This window comes from Poecilia reticulata, chromosome 11 (genome assembly GCF_904066995.2).
Source record: "Poecilia reticulata chromosome 11, P_reticulata-male-v2, whole genome shotgun sequence".
NCBI lineage: Eukaryota > Metazoa > Chordata > Actinopteri > Cyprinodontiformes > Poeciliidae > Poecilia > Poecilia reticulata.
The window spans coordinates 30,228,168-30,250,667 of record NC_088840.1 but is presented as its reverse complement, the minus strand read 5'-3'; the positions used below and the strand labels follow the sequence as shown (position 1 = coordinate 30,250,667).

The 22,500-nt window shown below is 47.9% G+C and overlaps 1 protein-coding gene across 34 annotated transcripts in view; it reads left to right on the top strand.

The window, feature by feature from the left end:
• The window catches only part of epha10 (EPH receptor A10), a 117,241-nt gene that overhangs the window by 76,882 nt on the left and 17,859 nt on the right, over positions 1-22,500 (top strand). For all 34 annotated transcript variants that reach the window (XR_014089980.1, XR_014089964.1, XR_014089972.1 and 31 more), the window contains exons 4-6: positions 8,439-8,594; positions 12,512-12,841; positions 20,442-20,566. Coding sequence is in view for 2 of the 34 variants with exons in the window: in XM_081613046.1 (XP_081469172.1) it covers positions 8,439-8,594; positions 12,512-12,841; positions 20,442-20,566 (611 nt within the window). In the remaining 32 variants the exon portion in view is untranslated. The remainder of the gene's footprint in view (positions 1-8,438; positions 8,595-12,511; positions 12,842-20,441; positions 20,567-22,500) is intronic.

The window sequence follows — 22,500 nt, the reverse complement described above, 5'->3', positions numbered from 1 at the left end:
AACGTTCAGCTGCAGTCAGACGGCTGCAGTTGGGTTAGCTAGCATCAAAAAAATGGTTCATTCTGTTAGAAATGTCAGTTTAAAACTAAATATTTAATTTACCAGCAAAACTTTTAGCTTAAAGCTAAATATTTACTGAGCGACAAATATTTAGCTAACTATGTAAATATCTGGTTTGATGCTAAATGGTTAGCTTGCTAACTAAATATTTTGTTAGCATGCTAATTTTATTTTTCATCAATTAAATATTTGGCTGCAATTCAAATATTTAGCTTCAAGCTAAAAGCTTAGTTTGAAATCAGATATTTAGCTAGCTAACTGGTTAGCTCTCTGTAACTTCATCTAAACATTTAGCTAGTAGGCTAAGCATTTAGCTCTGAGCTAGCGGCAGAAACGTCCACCTCTGTTTCTTCAGATCTGCTGAATTTTTCCCAGAAATCTTGAGGATCATCAGGAAGTGTTCTGGTGGATCTGAGCCGGGTCACATTGTTGTTTTGGGTCAGCAGTGGTTCTGGTCTGGGAGCTCCATCAGGGAGGCCATTTTGTCTCTTTCTTATCGTTAGATCCTGACCTCTGACCTTCACTGAGGCAGTGAAGCCTTGGAGTGGTTCTGTTGGATCCTGGTTCTGCTGCGGTTCTGTGGGGACCCAGAACCTTACAGATGGTTCTGGAACATTTTTCACTTTGTTTATTTTGGCAGTTTCAGATCTGGGTCGATGTGCTGCTGACTCAGACCTTTCATCCTACTTCCTGCTGCCAGGCAGGTTCTGTTTCTCGGCTCTGGTCGGGTTTCGGTTTGGCTGGTGAAGTTGAACTGCAGCAGGATTGGGATTAATTATTATCTTCAGGAATAAATCCGACTAACGCAGAAATGCGTCTGCTTGTCTCTCCCTTCATTAAGAAGTCCAAACAAACAGAACCTTCCTGTGTGAGAGGAGATGATGATTGGATCTTCATCAGGTTGGTTCTCATGAACAGAGACATGATGGAGCAAACAGAACCGAGGAGGAAAACCGTCTGGAGATGTTTCAGAACCGATGCTGGGAGGTAGCCATGTTTCCTGAAAGCACCAGACGGCTGCTGTGTGTGTGTGTGTGTGTGTGCGTGTGTGTGTGTGTGTGTGTGTGTGTGTGTGTGTGTGTCTCATCCTGCAGGCGTCCGTCTGCTCCTCTCCTGGTTTTATGTGGTCTGTGTCGCCGCGCTGTAATATCCCGACTCTTATTGGATAACTGTGATTCTGAAGACATCCCATGGTCAGGCCTGGTTCCGGTCAGGCTGATGAGAATCAAACACTGCTAGCATGATCTGCCTGAGCGCTGGAGCCTCGGCGGCGGCTAACCAGCTGAGATTTCATCTGATTTAACTGCATGTCAGACACAAGCTTTGTCGTTGCATCACCATGTTTGTAAAATCACACAAATAAAAATGTAACAATAATTTAGGTTATTTAGTTTGTCACAAGGGGAAAATTAATTTTTTAAAGTCATTTTCACCATTATTCATTTCTAAAGGTCAGTTTCAAACGTAATATTTAGTAAGCAAGCTAGCTACGTAGCTCCAACGTTTAGCTCTGAGCTAGCTAACGATCTCCACCTTGAGACGTTCTCCTCTGGTCTCGGTTTCACAGATAACGAAATGTTTCACCTTTTGACAGATCAGCGTCTTTCTGAAGAAACCCTGAGCCGCTCACATCACATCCTGGGAGCGAAGCTTTTTTTCTCAATATGTTTCATTTTTCTTATTATTTTTAAGTTTTCCAGTAAAATTGTTTTGTTGTTCTGCTAATATTTTGACTTTATTGCCTTAATTAAACTTCTGGTCTCGATACAGAAATAAAATCCATCCATTTTCTTACACCCTGGTCCCTTAATGGGGTCAGGAGGGTTGCTGGTTCCTCTCCAGCTAACGTTCTGGGCGAGAGGCGGGGTCACCTGGACGGGTCACCTGGACGGGTCAGCTGGACGGGTCACCTGGACAGGTCGCCAGTCTGTCGCAGGGCAACACAGAGACACACACTCACACCTAGGGTCAATTTGGAGAGGCCAGTTAACCTGACAGTCATGTTTCTGGACTGTGGGAGGAAACCGGAGTACCTGGAGAAAACCCACCATACACAGGGAGAACATGGAGACTCCATGCAGAAAGACCGGGAATTGAACCCAGAACCTTCTTGCTGCAAGGCAGCAGCTCTACCCACTGCACCACTGTGCAGCCCTGAAATAAAATCCACTTCATGAAAATATTTTTTCATTTGTAATTTGACCAAGATAAATGAGAAGTTCTGGAAGCGCTGGTGTCGGACCGGTCCGGATCCAGCAGGATCAATGATCCAATCGGCGGTTCTGAGTCCGGAACCGGCCCGGTCTCTTCTGATGGAACCAAGCTGAAGCTTTATTGATTTCCAGCAGCTGAAGCTGCTTCCTGAAGCGGGTCCGGTTCTGACCCGGTTCTGACCCGGAGGTTCTGCCGTGGGAGTCGGAGGCTCAGCGGTTTCGGGTTATTAATATTCATTAGCGACGCCGGCGGATTGATTCCTCCTCCAGAGGCCAAACCCTTCAAGTCGTTTGTAAAGTTAGTGAAATTCTTTGACGTTTTACTTTTTGTTGCCTGATGAGTTTTTAACTTTATTTAACTTATTTATTTAACTTTATTTATTTAACTTTATTTATTTAACTTTATTTAACTTTATTTATTTAACTTTATTGAACTTTATTTATTTAACTTTATTGAACTTTATTTATTTAACTTTATTTATTTAACTTTATTGAACTTTATTTATTGAACTTTATTTATTGAACTTTATTGAACTTTATTTATTTAACTTTATTGAACTTTATTTATTTAACTTTATTTAACTTTATTTATTTAACTTTATTTATTGAACTTTATTGAACTTCATTTATTGAACTTTATTTTTTTTAACTTTATTTATTTAACTTTATTGAACTTTATTTATTTAACTTTATTGAACTTTATTTATTTAACTTTATTTATTTAACTTTATTTATTTAACTTTATTGAACTTTATTTATTTAACTTTATTTATTGAACTTTATTGAACTTTATTTATTTAACTTTATTTAACTTTATTGAACTTTATTTATTGAACTTTATTTATTGAACTTTATTTAACTTTATTTATTGAACTTTATTTATTTAACTTTATTTAACTTTATTTATTTAACTTTATTGAACTTTATTTATTTAACTTTATTGAACTTTATTTATTTAACTTTATTGAACTTATTTAACTTTATTGAACTTTATTTAACTTTATTTATTGAATTTTATTTATTTAACTTTATTTAACTTTATTTATTTAACTTTATTTAACTTTATTGAACTTTATTTATTTAACTTTATTGAACTTTATTTATTGAACTTTATTTATTGAACTTTATTTATTGAACTTTATTTATTTAACTTTATTTATTGAACTTCATTTATTTAACTTTATTTAACTTTATTTATTTAACTTTATTGAACTTTATTTATTTAACTTTATTGAACTTTATTTATTTAACTTTATTGAACTTATTTAACTTTATTGAACTTTATTTAACTTTATTTATTGAATTTTATTTATTTAACTTTATTTAACTTTATTTATTTAACTTTATTGAACTTTATTTATTTAACTTTATTTAACTTTATTTATTGAACTTTATTTATTTAACTTTATTGAACTTTATTTATTTAACTTTATTGAACTTTATTTATTTAACTTTATTTAACTTTATTTATTTAACTTTATTTAACTTTATTTATTTCACTTTATTTAACTTTATTTATTTAACTTTATTTAACTTTATTTATTGAACTTTATTTAACTTTATTTATTTAACTTTATTTAACTTTATTTATTGAACTTTATTTATTGAACTTTATTTATTGAACTTTATTTATCTGGTCGGATTGAAACCGTTTCCTGTCTCTCGTTGTTCAGGCGTCCAGAAAATGTGGCAGGAAAAGTTTCCTTCATGGAACGAAAGGTTAAAAATTAAAGTCATAAAAATGATCAAGTTTCAAACTCGGTTCATGATTCCGAACTTTTTTGTCGTATTATTTGGAATTTATTCACAAATTATTTATACTTTTTTCTCGTGTTTCTTGAAATATTGACTTTATTATTAATGTCACAACTTTGTCGTAAAATGAGTTTATTCTCATTTTACTCGTAATATTTCAACTTTTTGGTTAAATTCTTTATATTTTAACGTTTTTCTCATATTATGACTTTATTCCTGTATAATTTAGATTTAATTTGTTATATAACTTTTATTTTTAAACTTTTCATAACTTGAATTTATTGTCATTATTACATCTTTATTCTCGTATTATTTTAACGTTATACTTGCACAGTTATTACCGTAACATTATGAATGTCGTCATTCGGCTTCATTCTCTGCGACCTTTGACCTCTCGGCCGACAGGTTTTGTTAGATCTACGTCGTCGTATTTCAGCCGTTTTCTCTCGTATTATTTATGTTTTATTCTCATATTTTGTCTTTCTTCTCGTGGTGAAATATTTTTATCTCAAAAGTTTCACCATGTCGTCGTTTCTGACCAACCAGCTGCCAGACCCCGGCAGGACTTTGACTAGACCACCACAGACCCTTCGGATGCAGATCTGCTGCTGTTTGTCCTACGGAGGGGCTCATGATTGTGACCTCTGACCTTTGGCTGAATCTGCTGGGGTGTCCAAGGCTAGAGATGACCTTTGACCCCTCCCAGGTTATGGCTGATTTAACTCACCGACCACCTGCTGAGAAACAGAAACTCAGAGACGATTGACTCAGAGTGTGTGTGTGTGTGTGTGTGTGTGTGCGTGTGTGTGTGTGTGTGTGTGTGTGTGTGGTCGACCCGCTGAGCCCGTGGCAGAACCGGATCTCTCCCTGCCAGCTGTCTCAGACGTCCCTCGGTTTCTGGCAGGAAGTCAGCGAAGCGGATCTGTGTCTCGGTTTCGGTGTTGGTTGGACGGGTTCTGTAGAGCCGGGCGGTGCCAGGCGGGCTGCGGCTCGGTTCTGACTGACGTGACCCCGCCTGGCGGCCGTGGCGCCGCCGCCTGCTTTAGTTATCGGAGCGGCTCGTATCGCGTCGGCCCGGCCCGGTCCGGGTGGCGGTCCAAATGCGAATCCGGCTGAAAGCAGGAGATAAGTCGGCCGGAACCAGCCGCCAACACGGCGTTTCTGATGTCTGCATAATCGGGCCTTGATTTGGGTCCATTGATGCTGGTTCTGCTGGCGCTGAGCGCAGAACAAACGCCTCTGAAGCGCTTCCTGTGTAATGACTCACATTAGAAACTCAATTACAAGCTTCTGACTGGATCCGCGAGGCGGGGCTGGGATCTCCAGAACCGGGCCGGACCGAACCCAGCAGGAGTTCAGTCCGGCTGCAACAGAACCGGCTTCATTATTCCGCCACCAACACAAATCTGCATGGCGGCAGGAGCAGGAAGCGGCCGGCTTCATTTCCTGGGATTCATCACGGTTCGGCTCAAAGACGCGCTCACCTTTCAGCTCCGATCCAATAAACTCTGAAACGAAACGCTTCCCCTCGAAATTAGGATTCATTATCATGTTTACCCGCTTCGCTCTCGCTACGGTGGCCCGCAGGTTCAAACGGCTCAACGCCGCGGAGACATGAATGATGCAAACTCCAAACCTCACCGCAGAAATGAAAAAACGCAGAAACCAGAGGGAAAAGAAACGAATCCCCCAAAAACAGCATCAAGTTTAAAACGCTGCGAAACGGACAGAGTCCTCCAGGCCACTAGGGGGAGTCTGGTGCTGCATCACCTCGTGTTATCCAGAAACTCGGATCCATTTTCCAGGTTCACACTTTGTTTTTGGTGTTTTCCTGTCGTTTTAATGTCGGCGTGTTGTGGAGTTTGAATCGTTCAGATATTTGCAGCTTCTTGCTCTCATGACGCGTATAAATGTCTGATGACGCGTCTGAAACGTAGGCGGCCGGTGGAGGAAGCAGGAAGCAGGAAGCACAGAACATCTGGAGACTCCAGGAAACGTCACACAATCTGACGTTTCTGATTCATTTCCGGTGAGAAGCTGCCAGACGACAATTACATCTGGATCATTTCTCGTTTCCACCCGTCCTGCACGCACACACACACACACACACACACACACAGTCGTACGCTACTATCCAACAGGGGACATTCCATTGACTTCCATTCATTTCTACAGCCTAACCCTAACCCTTTTCCTAACCCTAACCATCACATACCTAACCCTTTTCCTAACCCTAACCAAAAGTCAATTCACACCTTAGTCCTAACTGCAACCCCTGACCCTAAAACAGGGTCATTTCCAAGAGGGGACCTACAAAATGTCCCTCTTCAACGGTGAGTCCCCTGTTGGTCAGTGTAAAATGACACGCATGTCCCCTGTTGGATAGTTACACATGAACACACACACACACACACACACACACACAGATCACAGCTGATTTGGGTTTTAATTTCAGCTGAAATGTGCGGCGTGTGTGTGTTTCTTTTTATATCTGTTGTTTGTTTAATCAATAAACTGAAATCTGTTGAATATTGAGAGTTTAGTTTTCTAAGTTTGACTCCAGGACATTTTGCCATTTGCCTTCCGGGCTTCCGTACTTCAGAGAAACGTTAATAAACATGTTTTGATGAAATGAGAGGAGGAAACGAGGTTTGGATGTTTTCCTGGTTTGTTTCCTCTGACCCGTTCGGATCCGACCGGTTCTGTCTGTTACCTCACATCTTCTTCCCTGGACACTGAAAAAAAGATCCAACTTCTGTTGATTCAACTCAACAAATCAAATTAAGTTAATTCAAGTTTAGTTATAAAGTTAAACGCAAAGTTTGAGAAACTGTTCAGTAACTCGACCCGTTATTTTAAGTTGGAGCCACATTCAGTTTTTTTAGTGTAGATTTAAAATGTTTTTCAGTAAAAGTTTGAGACGCAGAAACGACTCAGAGTGTGTTTTCCTGACAGAGTGTGTGTTTTCCTGACAGAGTGTGTTTTCCTGACAGAGTGTGTGTTTTCCTGACAGAGTGTGTGTTTTCCTGACAGAGTGTGTTTTCCTGACAGAGTGTGTGTTTTCCTGACAGAGTGTGTTTTCCTGACAGAGTGTGTTTTCCTGACAGAGTGTGTGTTTTCCTGACAGAGTGTGTTTTCCTGACAGAGTGTGTTTCCTGACAGAGTGTGTGTTTTCCTGACAGAGTGTGTTTTCCTCACTGAGTGTGTTTTCCTGACGGAGTGTGTGTTTTCCTGACAGAGTGTGTTTTCCTCACTGAGTGTGTTTTCCTGACAGAGTGTGTGTTTTCCTGACAGAGTGTGTTTTCCTGACAGAGTGTGTTTTCCTGACAGAGTGTGTGTTTTCCTGACAGAGTGTGTTTTCCTGACAGAGTGTGTTTTCCTGACAGAGTGTGTGTTTTCCTGACAGAGTGTGTTTTCCTGACAGAGTGTGTTTTCCTGACAGAGTGTGTGTTTTCCTGACAGAGTGTGTTTTCCTGACAGAGTGTGTTTTCCTGACAGAGTGTGTGTTTTCCTGACAGAGTGTGTTTTCCTGACAGAGTGTGTTTTCCTGACAGAGTGTGTGTTTTCCTGACAGAGTGTGTTTTCCTCACTGAGTGTGTTTTCCTGACGGAGTGTGTGTTTTCCTGACAGAGTGTGTTTTCCTCACTGAGTGTGTTTTCCTGACAGAGTGTGTGTTTTCCTGACAGAGTGTGTTTTCCTGACAGAGTGTGTGTTTTCCTGACAGAGTGTGTTTTCCTGACAGAGTGTGTTTTCCTGACAGAGTGTGTGTTTTCCTGACAGAGTGTGTTTTCCTGACAGAGTGTGTGTTTTCCTGACAGAGTGTGTTTTCCTCACTGAGTGTGTTTTCCTGACGGAGTGTGTGTTTTCCTGACGGAGTGTGTTTTCTTGACGGAGTGTGTTTTCCTGACGGAGTGTGTGTTTTCCTAACAGAGTGTGTTTTCCTGACGGAGTGTGTTTTCTTGACGGAGTGTGTGTTTTCCTGACAGAGTGTGTGTTTTCCTGACGGAGTGTGTTTTCTTGACGGAGTGTGTTTTCCTGACGGAGTGTGTGTTTTCCTAACAGAGTGTGTTTTCCTGACGGAGTGTGTTTTCTTGACGGAGTGTGTGTTCCTGACAGAGTGTGTGTTTTCCTGACGGAGTGTGTGTGTTCCTGACAGAGTGTGTTTTCCTGATGGAGTGTGTTTTCCTGACAGAGTGTGTGACGGAGTGTGTTTTCCTGACGGATTGTGTTTTCCTGACGGAGTGTGTGTGTTCCTGACAGAGTGTGTTTTCCTGACAGAGTGTGTGTTTTCCTGACAGAGTGTGTTTTCCTGACAGAGTGTGTGTTTTCCTGATGGAGTGTGTTTTCCTGACAGAGTGTGTGTTTTCCTGATGGAGTGTGTTTTCCTGACGGAGTGTGTGTTCTTTCCAGCCTGTCCGCCTGGATCCTACAAGATGTCGTCGCGGCAACAGGAGTGTTTTCCGTGTCCGGCCAACAGCGTGGCGGATGAGGAAGGATCGGTGGTGTGTGTGTGTGAGGAAGATCACTTCAGGACTCCTCTGGACAGCCCCTCCACCCCCTGCACAAGTAATGACATCACACACACACTCATTTCTGCCATGTTTTCTGCTTTTAACCCGTTTTCATTTCTACTGATTCCATGAAGATCAGTTTATGGTTCACCCATCCTTCACCCTGCGTCCCCTCGTCTTCCTCCTCCTCCTCCTCCTCTTCCTCCTCCTCCTCTTCCTCCTCCTCCTCCTCCTCCTCCTCGTCTTCCTCTTCCTCCTCGTCTTCCTCTTCCTCCTCGTCCTCCTCCTCCTCGTCTTCCTCTCCTTCACCTCTCTCATGTTTAATGTGTAAAGCGTTCAGGAACGGCGGGCCAGAAAGGAAAAGGTCTCACCGTTTCGCCGTAATGTTGGAACTCATGGATGATCTGATCAGGTTTTTGTCACCATGACGACGGTACGGGAACAAAGCGGGGACAAACCGAAGGTCCCTGGGAACTAGAAAGAAATCCTGGAAATTCTGGCTCAGCAGCAGCAAAGTGATAAACAATGAAATCTCCACATAAAATATGTAAAAAACGAAAGAAACACTTCGGTGTTAGAAAGGAGCGAACAACTCCCACGTGTTAAAACATTAAAACAACAAACTCTTCACTATAAGCGACAGTAGAAGCTGTTTGAAACCAGCAGGGTGTGAAAACTTACTGATTCTGCTCCGAGCAGCGATCAGGAGGATCTGTGGTGACGCTGCTTTGTGCACCCAGGATGCATCAGTCCGTCTCCAGTCACGTTTCCAATCACTTTAAAATGCGGAAATTCAAATCATGAAAATGAATTCGCTTAATGGAAACGGGCCAATTTCACACAAACACGTTTTTGGTCAATTTTCTGGTTTTGGTTTGGAAATGGAAATAAATTTATTTCACAAAACTGCAAAAAAAAACACGAGTTACATGATCAGCAGCCAAGAACTGCTGAAGAAAAAGCTGTTTTTTTCTATAATTGAGGGAATATTTTATATTTTTTCCACCTCCATCAAAGTTTTTAATGTAATTTTTCAAAATGAGAATAAAAATATTGATGCGATCCCAGATTTTCCTCCAGCTTGTAGATTTTCCCTCCCATGCTAACAAGCTAACATGCTAACATGCTAACTCCACCTGCAAGGCATTCAAACCCACAACCTTCCTGCTGCCAAGCCGCCATTTCAGGTCCTCTTGACCTTTGACCCTCAGAGCATCACTGAGAATGTGTCCCTTTCTGGATCCTCTGCCGGTTCTGGCAGTGGTTCTGACCCGATGCGGGGTTCTGGAGCGGCGGCGGGTCGGCGAGCGTTCACTGGAGAGCTTTAATTACAGCATCGATCTCCTGATCCGGCCTGATGGATTCACAGCCGTCTAATGAGCACATTAATTAAAGTATTGATCCGCTGGTTCTGACCGGGCTCAGACTGGGCTAATCCTGCTTCAGAGGGCGGAGAGGAGGTCCGAAACGTCTCTGCAGCAGAACCGCAGAGCCAAAGCAGGTCAGAACCAGAACAAAAACACAAAATCTGAAGCAGATTATTCTACAGTTACTATGTTTTTATGGAGAGAAAATCATGACGTAAAGTGTAAACATCAGGGTTAGGGCTGATTAATCAGATTACTGAGATTATGGTGGATTTACTGATCGATTGATCGTTAATGGGAGTATTCAGCTGAAAAACACTCAGAACTAATGAAGTCAAGATTTTACAAATTTAAGATAAAAAACTAAAAACTTTGTAACTACACAGTAAAAATGCCGGCGTTGAATTAACACCCAAAAGTGTCCATATGTGTCCAAGTCAGCAGGTGTTAAAGTAACACTTTTGAAAGTGTTGAAAGATTGACACCCATTCTTTTGTTGGTCTATAAAACTGAAATGGGTTTAAGAAAAGTTCAACTTTCCATTTCTGTGTATTGATTTGAATATTTTCCACTGGATTTGATTGATGTTGACACCTTGTGGGTCAATTATTTACTTTTTTTAACACATTATGTTTTGTGATCAACACTGCACTGGTGTTACTGTTAATATATTTTAACACCAGCAGTGTTGTAAATGTTAACGTGACTCTGTGTTGTTGGATTTAACACCAGCTGACTTGGACACATATAAACATTTCTGGGTGTTAATTCAACATCAGCGTTTTTACTGTGTAGTTGCAGTTTCAGCTTCTGCTGGTTCAAATTCATTTAAAATCGTCTATAAATCACATTTTTCTATCACTGTGTTGATGTTCAGCTCAACTTTTCACACGTTGATTTTGTAAGATAAATTTTTTATGTTTTCCATGACGATGATGCTTCCTGTGTTTTCAATAACTGAACTAGACGATGATTATTTCAATAATCGATTAACCAATTAATCGCTGCAGTTCTAATTTCCTCATTACTGCAGATTAATTTCTGGTCCGTCGTTAACAAAACAGAGAAAAATTAAAACTAAACATTTGAATATTAGATATAAATTAATGAAATCTATGAAAACATCCTGAGGAAAAAGAACCAGAACCAGAATTTTAATGGAAAAATGAAAGTGGGATTTATTCACATCCTTAGTTAAATTTCACTGCTGCAGGAAAAAATGTAACAAAGCGGAAAAACTCAGGAGATAAAAGTTTGGGAATGTTTCTGCTGGTAGACAGAACCCGGAACTGAATGAGACTCTGGACCAGAACCAGAACCAGAACCAGAACCAGAACCAGGCTGCCGGATGAGGACAGACGGACCCCAGATGGACAGAGACACTGAGGACGGCTGGACACGTTTTCATTCATGACAGGATGTCGTCTCCCTGCAGTGTTCTGTTTGTCTGACACCTGAAGTGAAGGAGGTGTCCTGGCCCGGCCCGGCCCGGTTCTGTCCGGTTCTGTCCGATCCGGTCCGGTCCGGTTCTGGGTCTGCAGCAGCTTTATTTCCCCCAGGACTGAGGAGGATGATCCATCCAAACACTCATTAAACCAGGAGGACGGAGTCGTGACTCGCTGCCACCACAGACACTCCTTATATGGGCGTGAGCTTACTGAGCATGCTCAGTGTGACTGATGGGGGGGGGGCAGGGGGGGGGGGGGGGGCTTCCTGTTTCATCCTGCAGGTAGAGAATCAGATCCTCCAGGATCTGGACCAGAGAATCATTACTGGTTTAACCTGAGAGGAAAAAGTTTTTACATTAGATCCAATAAAAACATCAAGAATTAAGTTGAAATAATTTTAGGCGTGTAGCGATAAACGGATGAGATGATTGTGAGGAAGTTTGGTAATTTATTAACTGGAGACATTTAAAAAGACTATCTGAGAAACGCACCAAAAACAGCCAATCAGAGCCAAGAGGCGGGGCTTAGAGCTGCCAATCATCCACTCGCAACGGGTAACTGCTACAGGAAAACCGTTTGTCATGCTAACTAGCTGTAGCGTAGCAGTGAGCTACGCTATGCTAAGCTAAGGTAATTTTATTTATATAGCACATTTACAGCAACAAGGCAAATCAAAGAGCTTTACAAACAAAATAAACCAAAGGAAATAAACCAGAGGAAAGAAAACTAATGTTCCAGCTCCGTGCTGCTGTCCAGGCTAAGTATCTAAATCCATTTCTAAACAGTGAAACTACAGTTTCTGATGAAATTATCTACAGACTGGCTGATCTGAATCCTTTCTGGGTTAAAGTCTAAGCAGTGATGTTCCTGTTTTCTTCTGATTCCATTTCTAATCTGTTTCATGTTGATCTACATATGCTGCATACACTAGGGTGATTGACAGCACTGAGGCTGTTTGGCTGCATGTTGTCTCATCCAGTCATGGTTCATGTTGTCATGCTGACCCCTGACCCCGCAGGGCCGCCTGTTGTTTCATCCAGTCATGGTTCATGTTGTCATGCTGACCCCTGACCCGCTCTGACTCCGCAGGGCCGCCTGTTGTTTCATCCAGTCATGGTTCATGTTGTCATGCTGACCCCTGACCCCTGACCCCGCAGGGCCGCCCTCCCCGCCCAGGAGCCTGCGCTTCTCCCTGCGCCAGTCCTCCCTGGTCCTGGACTGGGCGCCGCCCTCGGACTCCGGCGGCCGCGCGGACCTGAGCTACAGCGTGGGCTGCCGGCGCTGCGGCCCGGCCCGCTGCGACCCGTGCGGGCCCGGCGTGGGCTTCGTGCCGCAGCAGGTGGGGCTGACGGAGCGAACGGTGACGGTGGTCAACCTGCTGCCCAACACCAACTACAGCTTCAGCGTGGAGGCCCTGAACGGCGTGTCGGACCTGCTGCCCAGCAAGAGCTTCTACACCCAGGTCACCGTGTCCACCAGCCTGCCGCGTGAGTCCAGACCCAGATCAGAACCAGAACCAGAACCAGAACCAGAACCAGGTCACCGTGTCCACCAGCCTGCCGCGTGAGTCCAGACCCAGATCAGAACCAGAACCAGGTCAGAACCAGGTCACCGTGTCCACCAGCCTGCCGCGTGAGTCCAGACCCAGATCAGAACCAGAACCAGAACCAGGTCACCGTGTCCACCAGCCTGCCGCGTGAGTCCAGACCCAGATCAGAACCAGAACCAGAACCAGGTCACCGTGTCCACCAGCCTGCCACGTGAGTCCAGACCCAGATCAGAACCAGAACCAGAACCAGGTCACCGTGTCCACCAGCCTGCCGCGTGAGTCCAGACCCAGATCAGAACCAGAACCAGGTCACCGTGTCCACCAGCCTGCCGCGTGAGTCCAGACCCAGATCAGAACCAGGTCAGAACCAGGTCACCGTGTCCACCAGCCTGCCGCATGCGTCCAGACCCAGAACCAGAACCAGAACCAGATCAGAACCAGAACAAGATCAGAACCAGATCAGAACCAGAACCAGATCAGAACCTGCTCAGAACCAGAACCAGAACCAGATCAGAACCAGAACCAGATCAGAACCAGATCAGAACCAGATCAGAACCAAAACCAGAACCAGATCAGAACCAGAACCAGATCAGAACCAGATCAGAACCTGCTCAGAGTCCAGACCCACATTCACGTGGAGCGAAGCTCAGCTGAAGGTTCTGGTTACTTTATTCGACTGGTTCTGGTTCAGGGCTGAAACGATCAATCGACTAATCTAATAATCGATTGATTCACTTTATAGAAGCTCAGAAAAGCCGTTTGCTGACAGAAGGAAACGGTCGGAGCAACAATGGTCCCAAAACTAGGAAGGTAAAAAGATGTGTTTTACCCAGAATGCCTTGGTGGCGTTTTCAGTTTCTGATCATCTATAACTGATTGATCACCAGATCTTCACACGCCGACGTTCTCCAGCTGCAGATAATCAATCGATCAGTAAAGGAGTTATTGATTTTTAGGCAATAAAATGTTTAATTTCTCTTTTAAAAATTAATTATTTGTTTACTTGAATTTTCCAATTTATTTCTAATGTTGCATAAAAAATATACAAATGAAAAATCTGCAGAATCTAATCTGATTATTAATCAGATTAACTGATTAATAATCAGATTAACTGATTAGATAATCGGTCGAATAAGTTCCAGGCATGTTCTGGTCGGATTGGTTCTGGTCGGACTGGTTCTGGTCGGACTGGTTCTGGTCGGATTGGTTCTGGTCGGACTGGTTCTGGTCGGATTGGTTCTGGTCGGATTGGTTCTGGTCGGATTGGTTCTGGTCGGACTGGTTCTGGTCGGACTGGTTCTGGTCGGATTGGTTCTGGTCGGATTGGTTCTGGTCGGACTGGTTCTGGTCGGATTGGTTCTGGTCGGATTGGTTTTGGTCGGATTGGTTCTGGTCGGACTGGTTCTGGTCGGACTGGTTCTGGTCGGATTGGTTCTGGTCGGACTGGTTCTGGTCGGATTGGTTCTGGTCGGACTGGTTCTGGTCGGATTGGTTTTGGTCGGATTGGTTCTGGTCAGACTGGTTCTGGTCGGACTGGTTCTGGTCGGATTGGTTCTGGTCGGACTGGTTCTGGTCGGATTGGTTCTGGTCGGATTGGTTCTGGTCGGACTGGTTCTGGTCGGATTGGTTCTGGTCGGATTGGTTCTGGTCGGACTGGTTCTGGTCGGATTGGTTCTGGTCGGACTGGTTCTGGTCGGACTGGTTCTGGTCGGATTGGTTCTGGTCTGACTGGTTCTGGTCGGACTGGTTCTGGTCGGACTGGTTCTGGTCGGACTTCCATCTTGGTTCTGGTCGGACTGGTTCTAGTCGGACTGGTTCTAGTCGGACTGGTTCTGATCGGACTGGTTCTGGTCAGACTGGTTCTGGTCGGACTGGTTCTAGTCGGACTGGTTCTGGTCGGACTGGTTCTGGTCGGATTGGTTCTGGTCGGACTGGTTCTGGTCGGACTGGTTCTGGTCGGACTGGTTCTGGTCGGACTGGTTCTGGTCGGACTGGTTCTGGTCGGACTGGTTCTGGTCGGATTGGTTCTGATCGGACTGGTTCTGGTCGGACTGGTTCTGGTCGGACTGGTTCTAGTCGGACTGGTTCTAGTCGGACTGGTTCTGATCGGACTGGTTCTGGTCGGACTGGTTCTGGTCGGACTGGTTCTGATCGGACTGGTTCTGGTCGGATTGGTTCTGATCGGACTGGTTCTGGTCGGATTGGTTCTGATCGGACTGGTTCTGGTCGGACTGGTTCTGGTCGGACTGGTTCTGGTCGGACTTCCATCTTGGTTCTGGTCGGACTGGTTCTGGTCAGACTTCCATCTTGGTTCTGGTCGGACTGGTTCTGGTCAGACTTCCATCTTGGTTCTGGTCGGACTGGTTCTGGTCGGACTGGTTCTGGTCGGACTGGTTCTGGTTGGACTGGTTCTGGTCGGACTGGTTCTGGTTGGACTGGTTTTGGTCGGATTGGTTCTAGTCGGATTGGTTCTGATCGGACTGGTTCTGGTCGGACTGGTTCTGGTCGGATTGGTTCTGGTCGGACTGGTTCTGGTTGGACTGGTTCTGGTCGGACTGGTTCTGGTTGGACTGGTTTTGGTCGGATTGGTTCTAGTCGGACTGGTTTTGGTCGGATTGGTTCTAGTCGGATTGGTTCTGATCGGACTGGTTCTGGTCGGACTGGTTCTGGTCGGATTGGTTCTGGTCGGACTGGTTCTGGTTGGACTGGTTCTGGTCGGACTGGTTCTGGTCGGACTGGTTCTGGTCGGACTGGTTCTGGTCGGACTGGTTCTGGTCTGACTGGTTCTGGTCGGACTGGTTCTGGTTCTTCAAGGCAGTAAAATGTTGATTCTCTTATTAAAAACAGGAACTTTGTTGTTTATTTTGTTGTTTATTTTGTTGTTTATTTGTGTTTTTATCTTTTTAATAGTTGAAGAATCTGCAGAATGTGAATTTTTGATTAGATTGTCAGAATAATAAATAATCAATAACTGATTAATCAATAACTGTGAATTCAGACGGAATATTTCGTTTTCCTGACGATCCGTTTCTTCCCTCCTCTGTTCAGACCAACCAGTGATCAGCGGTTCTGGTTCTGGTTCTGGTTCTGTTGGAGACTCAGTGACCTTTATAAATACTGCAGGGGGAATTTGGTGCTCCCACCTTCCTCACTCCTCCTCATCATCACTTTATTACTTCCCCTCTTCCTCTCTCTCTTTGCTCGCCCTTCATTTCCTTTTTCTCTCTTTTCATAAACTCCATTCTTAGCGAATTGATCCTCCTCTCTCCTCCTCCTCCCCCTCCTCTCTCCTCCTCCTCCTCCTCCTCCCCCTCCCCCTCCTCCTCCCCCCTCCTCTCTTCCCCCTCCTCCCCCTCCTCTCTTCCTCCTCCCCCACCCCCTCCTCCCTCCTCCTCCTCCTCCTCCTCTTTCCTCCTCCCCCTCCTCTCCTCCTCCCTAAGCCGGTTGGTTCTCCTCCCCCTCCTCCCTCCTCCTCCTCCTCCTCCTCCTCCTCCCCTTCCTCCCCCCCCTCCTCTTCCTCCTCTCTAAGCCGGTTGGTTCTCCTCCTCCTCCGCCCCTCCCCCCCCCCCTCCTCCTCCTCCTCCTCCCCCTCCTCCCCCCCCTCCTCTCCTCTCCTCCTCCTCCCTAAGCCGGTTGGTTCTCCCCTCCGCCTGAAAGCTGCAGCTTCGTGTTTTCTGCTAAACGCTGTGGTCCTCTGGGTCGGTCTACATCAGGGTCTCTGTTCAGGACGCCGTGACATTAAAGCGTCTAATTGAGCTGCACGTGCTCAGTAGAGTCTGGGGGAGGGGGGGTTGTCAGGGGGGGGGGGGTGCAGGTTTTATCAGGAGCTTCCAGGCCACCGGGGGAACAGCAGCTCCGTTCAGCCCAAAGCTCCAGGCGGCGCAGGATTAGAGATGCATGAGTGGCTGCTGCGGCGCTGCAGGTCACAGGCTCATCCTCACATTCCTGCGTTCATGTGCTTAAAGCCGCTCCGGTAATGACATCCCGCCGCAGGAGCCACTCGGCCCCACGGAGCCGCAGCCTCTTACCCGAGGAGAGCAGAGCAGAGCATGCTGGGAGGACGGGGAGGCGGGGCCAGCATTTCCACTTCCTGAGAGGATTACCGACCGGGTGTCAGACGGCCAGGAGCCACCAGGGGCCACCAGGGGCCACCAGGGGCCACCAGGGGCCACCGGGCTGCAGGGACGATGCTGAGAGGAGACGGGGTGAAGGACGAGAGGACAGAGACGCAACGGGAAGGCTACTAACACCTGGAGACACCTGGAAACACCTGGAAACACCTGATACTTTAGACCGGTCTCTGAAGGAAGTGACATCATCAGGCAGAGAACGTAAATAGTATGGCTTTGAATCCAGTTCCACATTCAAACCTAGAGACATTTGATGAAGCTCAAATAGGTGAATCGATTCTTTTTGTCCATATTCACATTTTGAAAAAGGTTTAATGAGAAAAATGTCCTACAGTAGCTTCACAAGTCGTGATGCTACTTTGGCTTCATCGGAACGTGATCTGCAGCTCTCACTGGAGCGGTTCGCAGCCGGGATGAGGCTCAGTGCCTCCAAATCCGAGGCCATGGTCTTGAGCCGGAAAAGGGTAGAGTGCCTTCTCCGGGTCAGGGGGGTCGTCCTGCCTCAAGTGGAGGAGTTTAAGTATCTGGGGATCTTGTTCACGAATGAGGGAAGAAGGGAGATCGACAGGCGGATTGGGGCAGCGTCTGCCGTGAAGCGGGCGCTGTACCGGTCCGTCGTGGTGAAGAGAGAGCTGAGCCAAAAAGCGAAGCTCTCGATTTACCGGTCGATCTACGTTCCCACCCTCATCTATGGTCATGAGCTTTGGGTCATGACCGAAAGAACCAGATCATGGATACAAGCGGCCGAAATGGGTTTCCTCCTCCGCAGGGTGGCTGGGCTCTCCCTTAGAGAGAGAAGCTCGGTCATCCAGGAGGGACTCAGAGTAGAGCCGCTGCTCCTCCACGTCGAGAGGAGCCAGTTGAGGCTCGGGCATCTGGTCAGGATGCCTCCTGGACGCCTCCCTGGTGAGGAGTTCAGGTCCCACCGGGAGGAGGGGAGACCCAGGACACCTGGAGGGACGATGTCTCTCTATGGCCTGGAAACGCCTTGGGGTTCCTGGAGGACCTGGAAGAGGCTGGAGAGGGAAGTCTGGATGGATGATGGATGGATGGATGGATGGATGGATGGATGGATGGATGGATGGATGGATGGATGGATGGATGGATGGATGGATGGATGGATGGATGGATGGATGGATGGATGGATGGATGGATGGATGGAGGGAAGTCTGGATGGATGGATGGATGGAGGGAAGTCTGGATGGATGGATGGATGGATGGATGGATGGATGGATGGATGGATGGATGGATGGATGGATGGATGGATGGATGGATGGATGGATGGATGGATGGATGGATGGATGGAAGTCTGGATGGATGGATGGATGGATGGATGGAGGGAAGTCTGGATGGATGGATGGATGGATGGATGGATGGATGGATGGATGGATGGATGGATGGATGGATGGATGGAGACGGCAGCTGGTACCGACTTCTGGCCCACAATGGATCAGAACCATCAGCTGAGGATCAGGAGAGCAGAAAGGGGATCCTGCTGCTTCTTGAGTCGCAGAAGAAAGTTTCCTCCTGTGGGCCTCTTCCTCTCCTTCTCCATCTTCCTCTCCCTCCTCTTCCTCTCCCTCCTCTCCCTCTTCCTCTTCCTCTCCCTCTTCCTCTCCCTCTTCCTCTTCCTCTCCATCTCCTTCTTCCTCTCCCTCCTCCTCCTCCTCTTCCTCTCCCTCCTCTTCCTCTGCCGCTCGGATCCCTAATTAGAAGCGATGGGAATGTGAAGCATCATCAGGCACCAAATGAATAGAGTCATCAAGCGACTGCAGCTCCGTCACTCGGTGATGGGAGTTTTAATTGCAAACCTCTCGACTGTAATGGGAGGAAGAGGAGCCTTCAGGAAGTCTGTGTTCTGCTCCGGGTCGTTCTGGGAGGAGCTCCGGCTTTCATGACTCAAACTTACTCTCATAAGATGGATTCAAGCTTTAAGGTTCCGTTTGGTTCCTGCCGGATCCGGCAGGTGGAGACGCTCATCGTCCTGCAGAGACGAGACAGAAACTCCGGCCTCTGAATCTTTATGCTGCTCTGAGGACACACACACACCTGCACACACACACCTGCACACACACACCTGCACACACACACACCTGCACACGCACACCTGCACACACACACCTGCACACACACTTAGAAACCAACGACTCTAGGAAACATGAAACTTTGAGACGGAGTGGAGACCTGAGGCTCCATCAGACAGTTTGCACCTCTGGATCAGCTGCAGGCAGAAGCTGGAGCTGATTCTCTAGAGATCACCACTCCTGATTCCTCCTAACCGCCTGACACACACACACACACACACACACACACACACACACACACACACACACACACACACACACACACACACACAGACACACACACACAGACACACACACAGACACACACAGACACACACACCGCTCTCAATCACTGCCACCTACCGCTCTCACACTCCTCCCCATCTCCTCTTCACACTCTGCGGCAGTTGCTAGTGTGTGTGTGTGTGTGTGTGTGTGTGTGTGTGTGTGTGTGTGTGTGTGTGTGTGTGTGTGTGTGTGTGTGTGTGTGTGGAACAGTGAAGTTTCCTCCGGGCCCAATCAGGGATCCGCTGGGTCCCCTGAGTGCAGCCGGGGGGCCGGGGGGGGGTCTACGACTACGTTTGACTGTCTGCTCTGATAAGGAGGCAGCGATGCGGGTCGGTTCTGATCCGACTGAGAGCTGACCCCAGAGTCAGGGAGACGGCCTGGTCTAGACCAATAGGAACCCAGAGAATTGGTAGATTGGTAGACACGGTTTTAATAACACAATCCAGTAACTGTTACGCTGAAATTGGAGCTTTGGGTTGAGGGCGGAGCTTTGGGTTGAGGGCGGAGCTTTGGCGGGAGGCGGAGCTTGTGGGTTGAGGGCGGAGCTTTGGGTTGAGGGCGGAGCTTTGGGTTGAGGGCGGAGCTTTGGGTTGAGGGCGGAGCTTTGGCGGGAGGCGGAGCTTGTGGGTTGAGGGCGGAGCTTTGGGTTGAGGGCGGAGCTTTGGCGGGAGGCGGAGCTTGTGGGTTGAGGGCGGAGCTTTGGGTTGAGGGCGGGGCTTTGGCGGGAGGCGGAGCTTTGGGTTGAGGGCGGAGCTTTGGGTTGAGGGCGGAGCTTTGGCGGGAGGAGGAGCTTTGGGTTGAGGGCGGAGCTTTGGGTTGGGGGCGGAGCTTTGGGTTGAGGGCGGAGCTTTGGCGGGAGGCGGAGCTTGTGGGTTGCAGCCTGTTGCGTTGCCATAAGTAATCAGGTTGTTTGCTGTGAGCTGCGTCATTAGCATTAGCATTAGCTTTGTTCAGAACATTCTGGCTGCTGTGGCGAACCGGGCCGGGTCCGACACCAGAACCTCACAGGTACTCTGGGCCCAGCTGGCGGTTCTGATCCACTCCTCTTCCTCTGCAGCTCCGTCTCTGATCAGCGAGCTGCGAGCGGAGAAGGTCGAGGAGAAGAGCGTCACGCTGGTGTGGAGGGAACCGCCGAACCCAAACAGCAGCCGCACCGAGTACGAGGTCAAGTACTACGAGAAGGTAACCGACCCGACCAGAACCGACCCGACCAGAACCGACCAGAACTGAACCTCTGGACCCGACCAGAACCGACCCGAACTGAACCTCTGGACCCGACCAGAACCGACCCGACCAGAACCGACCCGAACTGAACCGACCCGAACTGAACCTCTGGACCCGACCAGAACCGACCCGACCAGAACCGACCCGAACTGAACCGACCCGACCAGAACCGACCAGAACCGACTCGACCAGAACCGACCCGACCAGAACCGATCCGACCAGAACCGACCCGAACTAAACCGACCCGAACTGAACCTCTGGACCCGACCAGAACCGACGCGAACTGAACCTCTGGACCCGACCAGAACCGACCCGACCAGAACCGACCCGAACTGAACCGACCCGAACTGAACCGACCCGACCAGAACCGACCAGAACCGACTCGACCAGAACCGACCCGACCAGAACCGATCCGACCAGAACCGACCCGAACTGAACCGACCCGAACTGAACCTCTGGACCCGACCAGAACCGACGCGAACTGAACCTCTGGACCCGACCAGAACCGACCCAACCAGAACCGACTCGAACTGAACCGACCCGACCAGAACCGACCCGACCAGAACCAACCCGAACTGAACCGACCCGACCAGAACCGACCCGACCAGAACCGACCCGAACTGAACCGACCCGACCAGAACCCACCCGACCAGAACCGACCCGACCAGAACCAACCCGACCAGAACCAACCTGACCAGAACCAACCCAAACTGAACCGACCCGAACTGAACCTCTGGACGCGACCAGAACCGACCCGACCAGAACCGACCCAACCAGAACCGACCCGAACTGAACCTCTGGACCAGACCAGAACCGACCAGAACCGACCCGACCAGAACCGACCCGACCAGAACCGACCAGAACCAAACCTCTGGATTAAAAAATGCAAAAAAATCTGTTCTGTCCCTCCATCATGTCCTCATGCTGCCCCCTGTCCCTCCATCATGTCCTCATGATGTCCCCTGTCCCTCCATCATGTCCTCATGATGTCCCCTGTCCCTCCATCATGTCCTCATGCTGTCCCCTGTCCCTCCATCATGTCCTCATGCTGTCCCCCGTCCCTCCATCATGTCCTCATGCTGCCCCCCCGTCCCTCCATCATGTCCTCATGTCCCCCGTCCCTCCATCATGTCCTCATGCTGCCCCCCGTCCCTCCATCATGTCCTCATGTCCCCCGTCCCTCCATCATGTCCTCATGCTGTCCCCCGTCCCTCCATCATGTCCTCATGCTGCCCCCCCGTCCCGCCATCATGTCCTCATGTCCCCCGTCCCTCCATCATGTCCTCATGCTGTCCCCCGTCCCTCCATCATGTCCTCATGCTGCCCCCCCGTCCCTCCATCATGTCCTCATGTCCCCCGTACCTCCATCATGTCCTCATTCTGTCCCCCGTCCCTCCATCATGTCCTCATGCTGCCCCCCTGTCCCTCCATCATGTCCTCATGTCCCCCGTCCCTCCATCATGTCCTCATGCTGTCCCCCGTCCCTCCATCATGTCCTCATGCTGCCCCCCCGTCCCTCCATCATGTCCTCATGTCCCCCGTCCCTCCATCATGTCCTCATGCTGTCCCCCGTCCCTCCATCATGTCCTCATGCTGCCCCCCCGTCCCTCCATCATGTCCTCATTTTGTCCCCTGTCCCTCCATCATGTCCTCATGCTGTCCCCTGTCCCTCCATCATGTCCTCATGCTGCCCCCCCGTCCCTCCATCATGTCCTCATTTTGTCCCCTGTCCCTCCATCATGTCCTCATGCTGTCCCCTGTCCCTCCATCATGTCCTCATGCTGCCCCCCTGTCCCTCCATCATGTCCTCATTCTGTCCCCTGTCCCTCCATCATGTCCTCATTCTGTCCCCTGTCCCTCCATCATGTCCTCATTCTGTCCCCTGTCCCTCC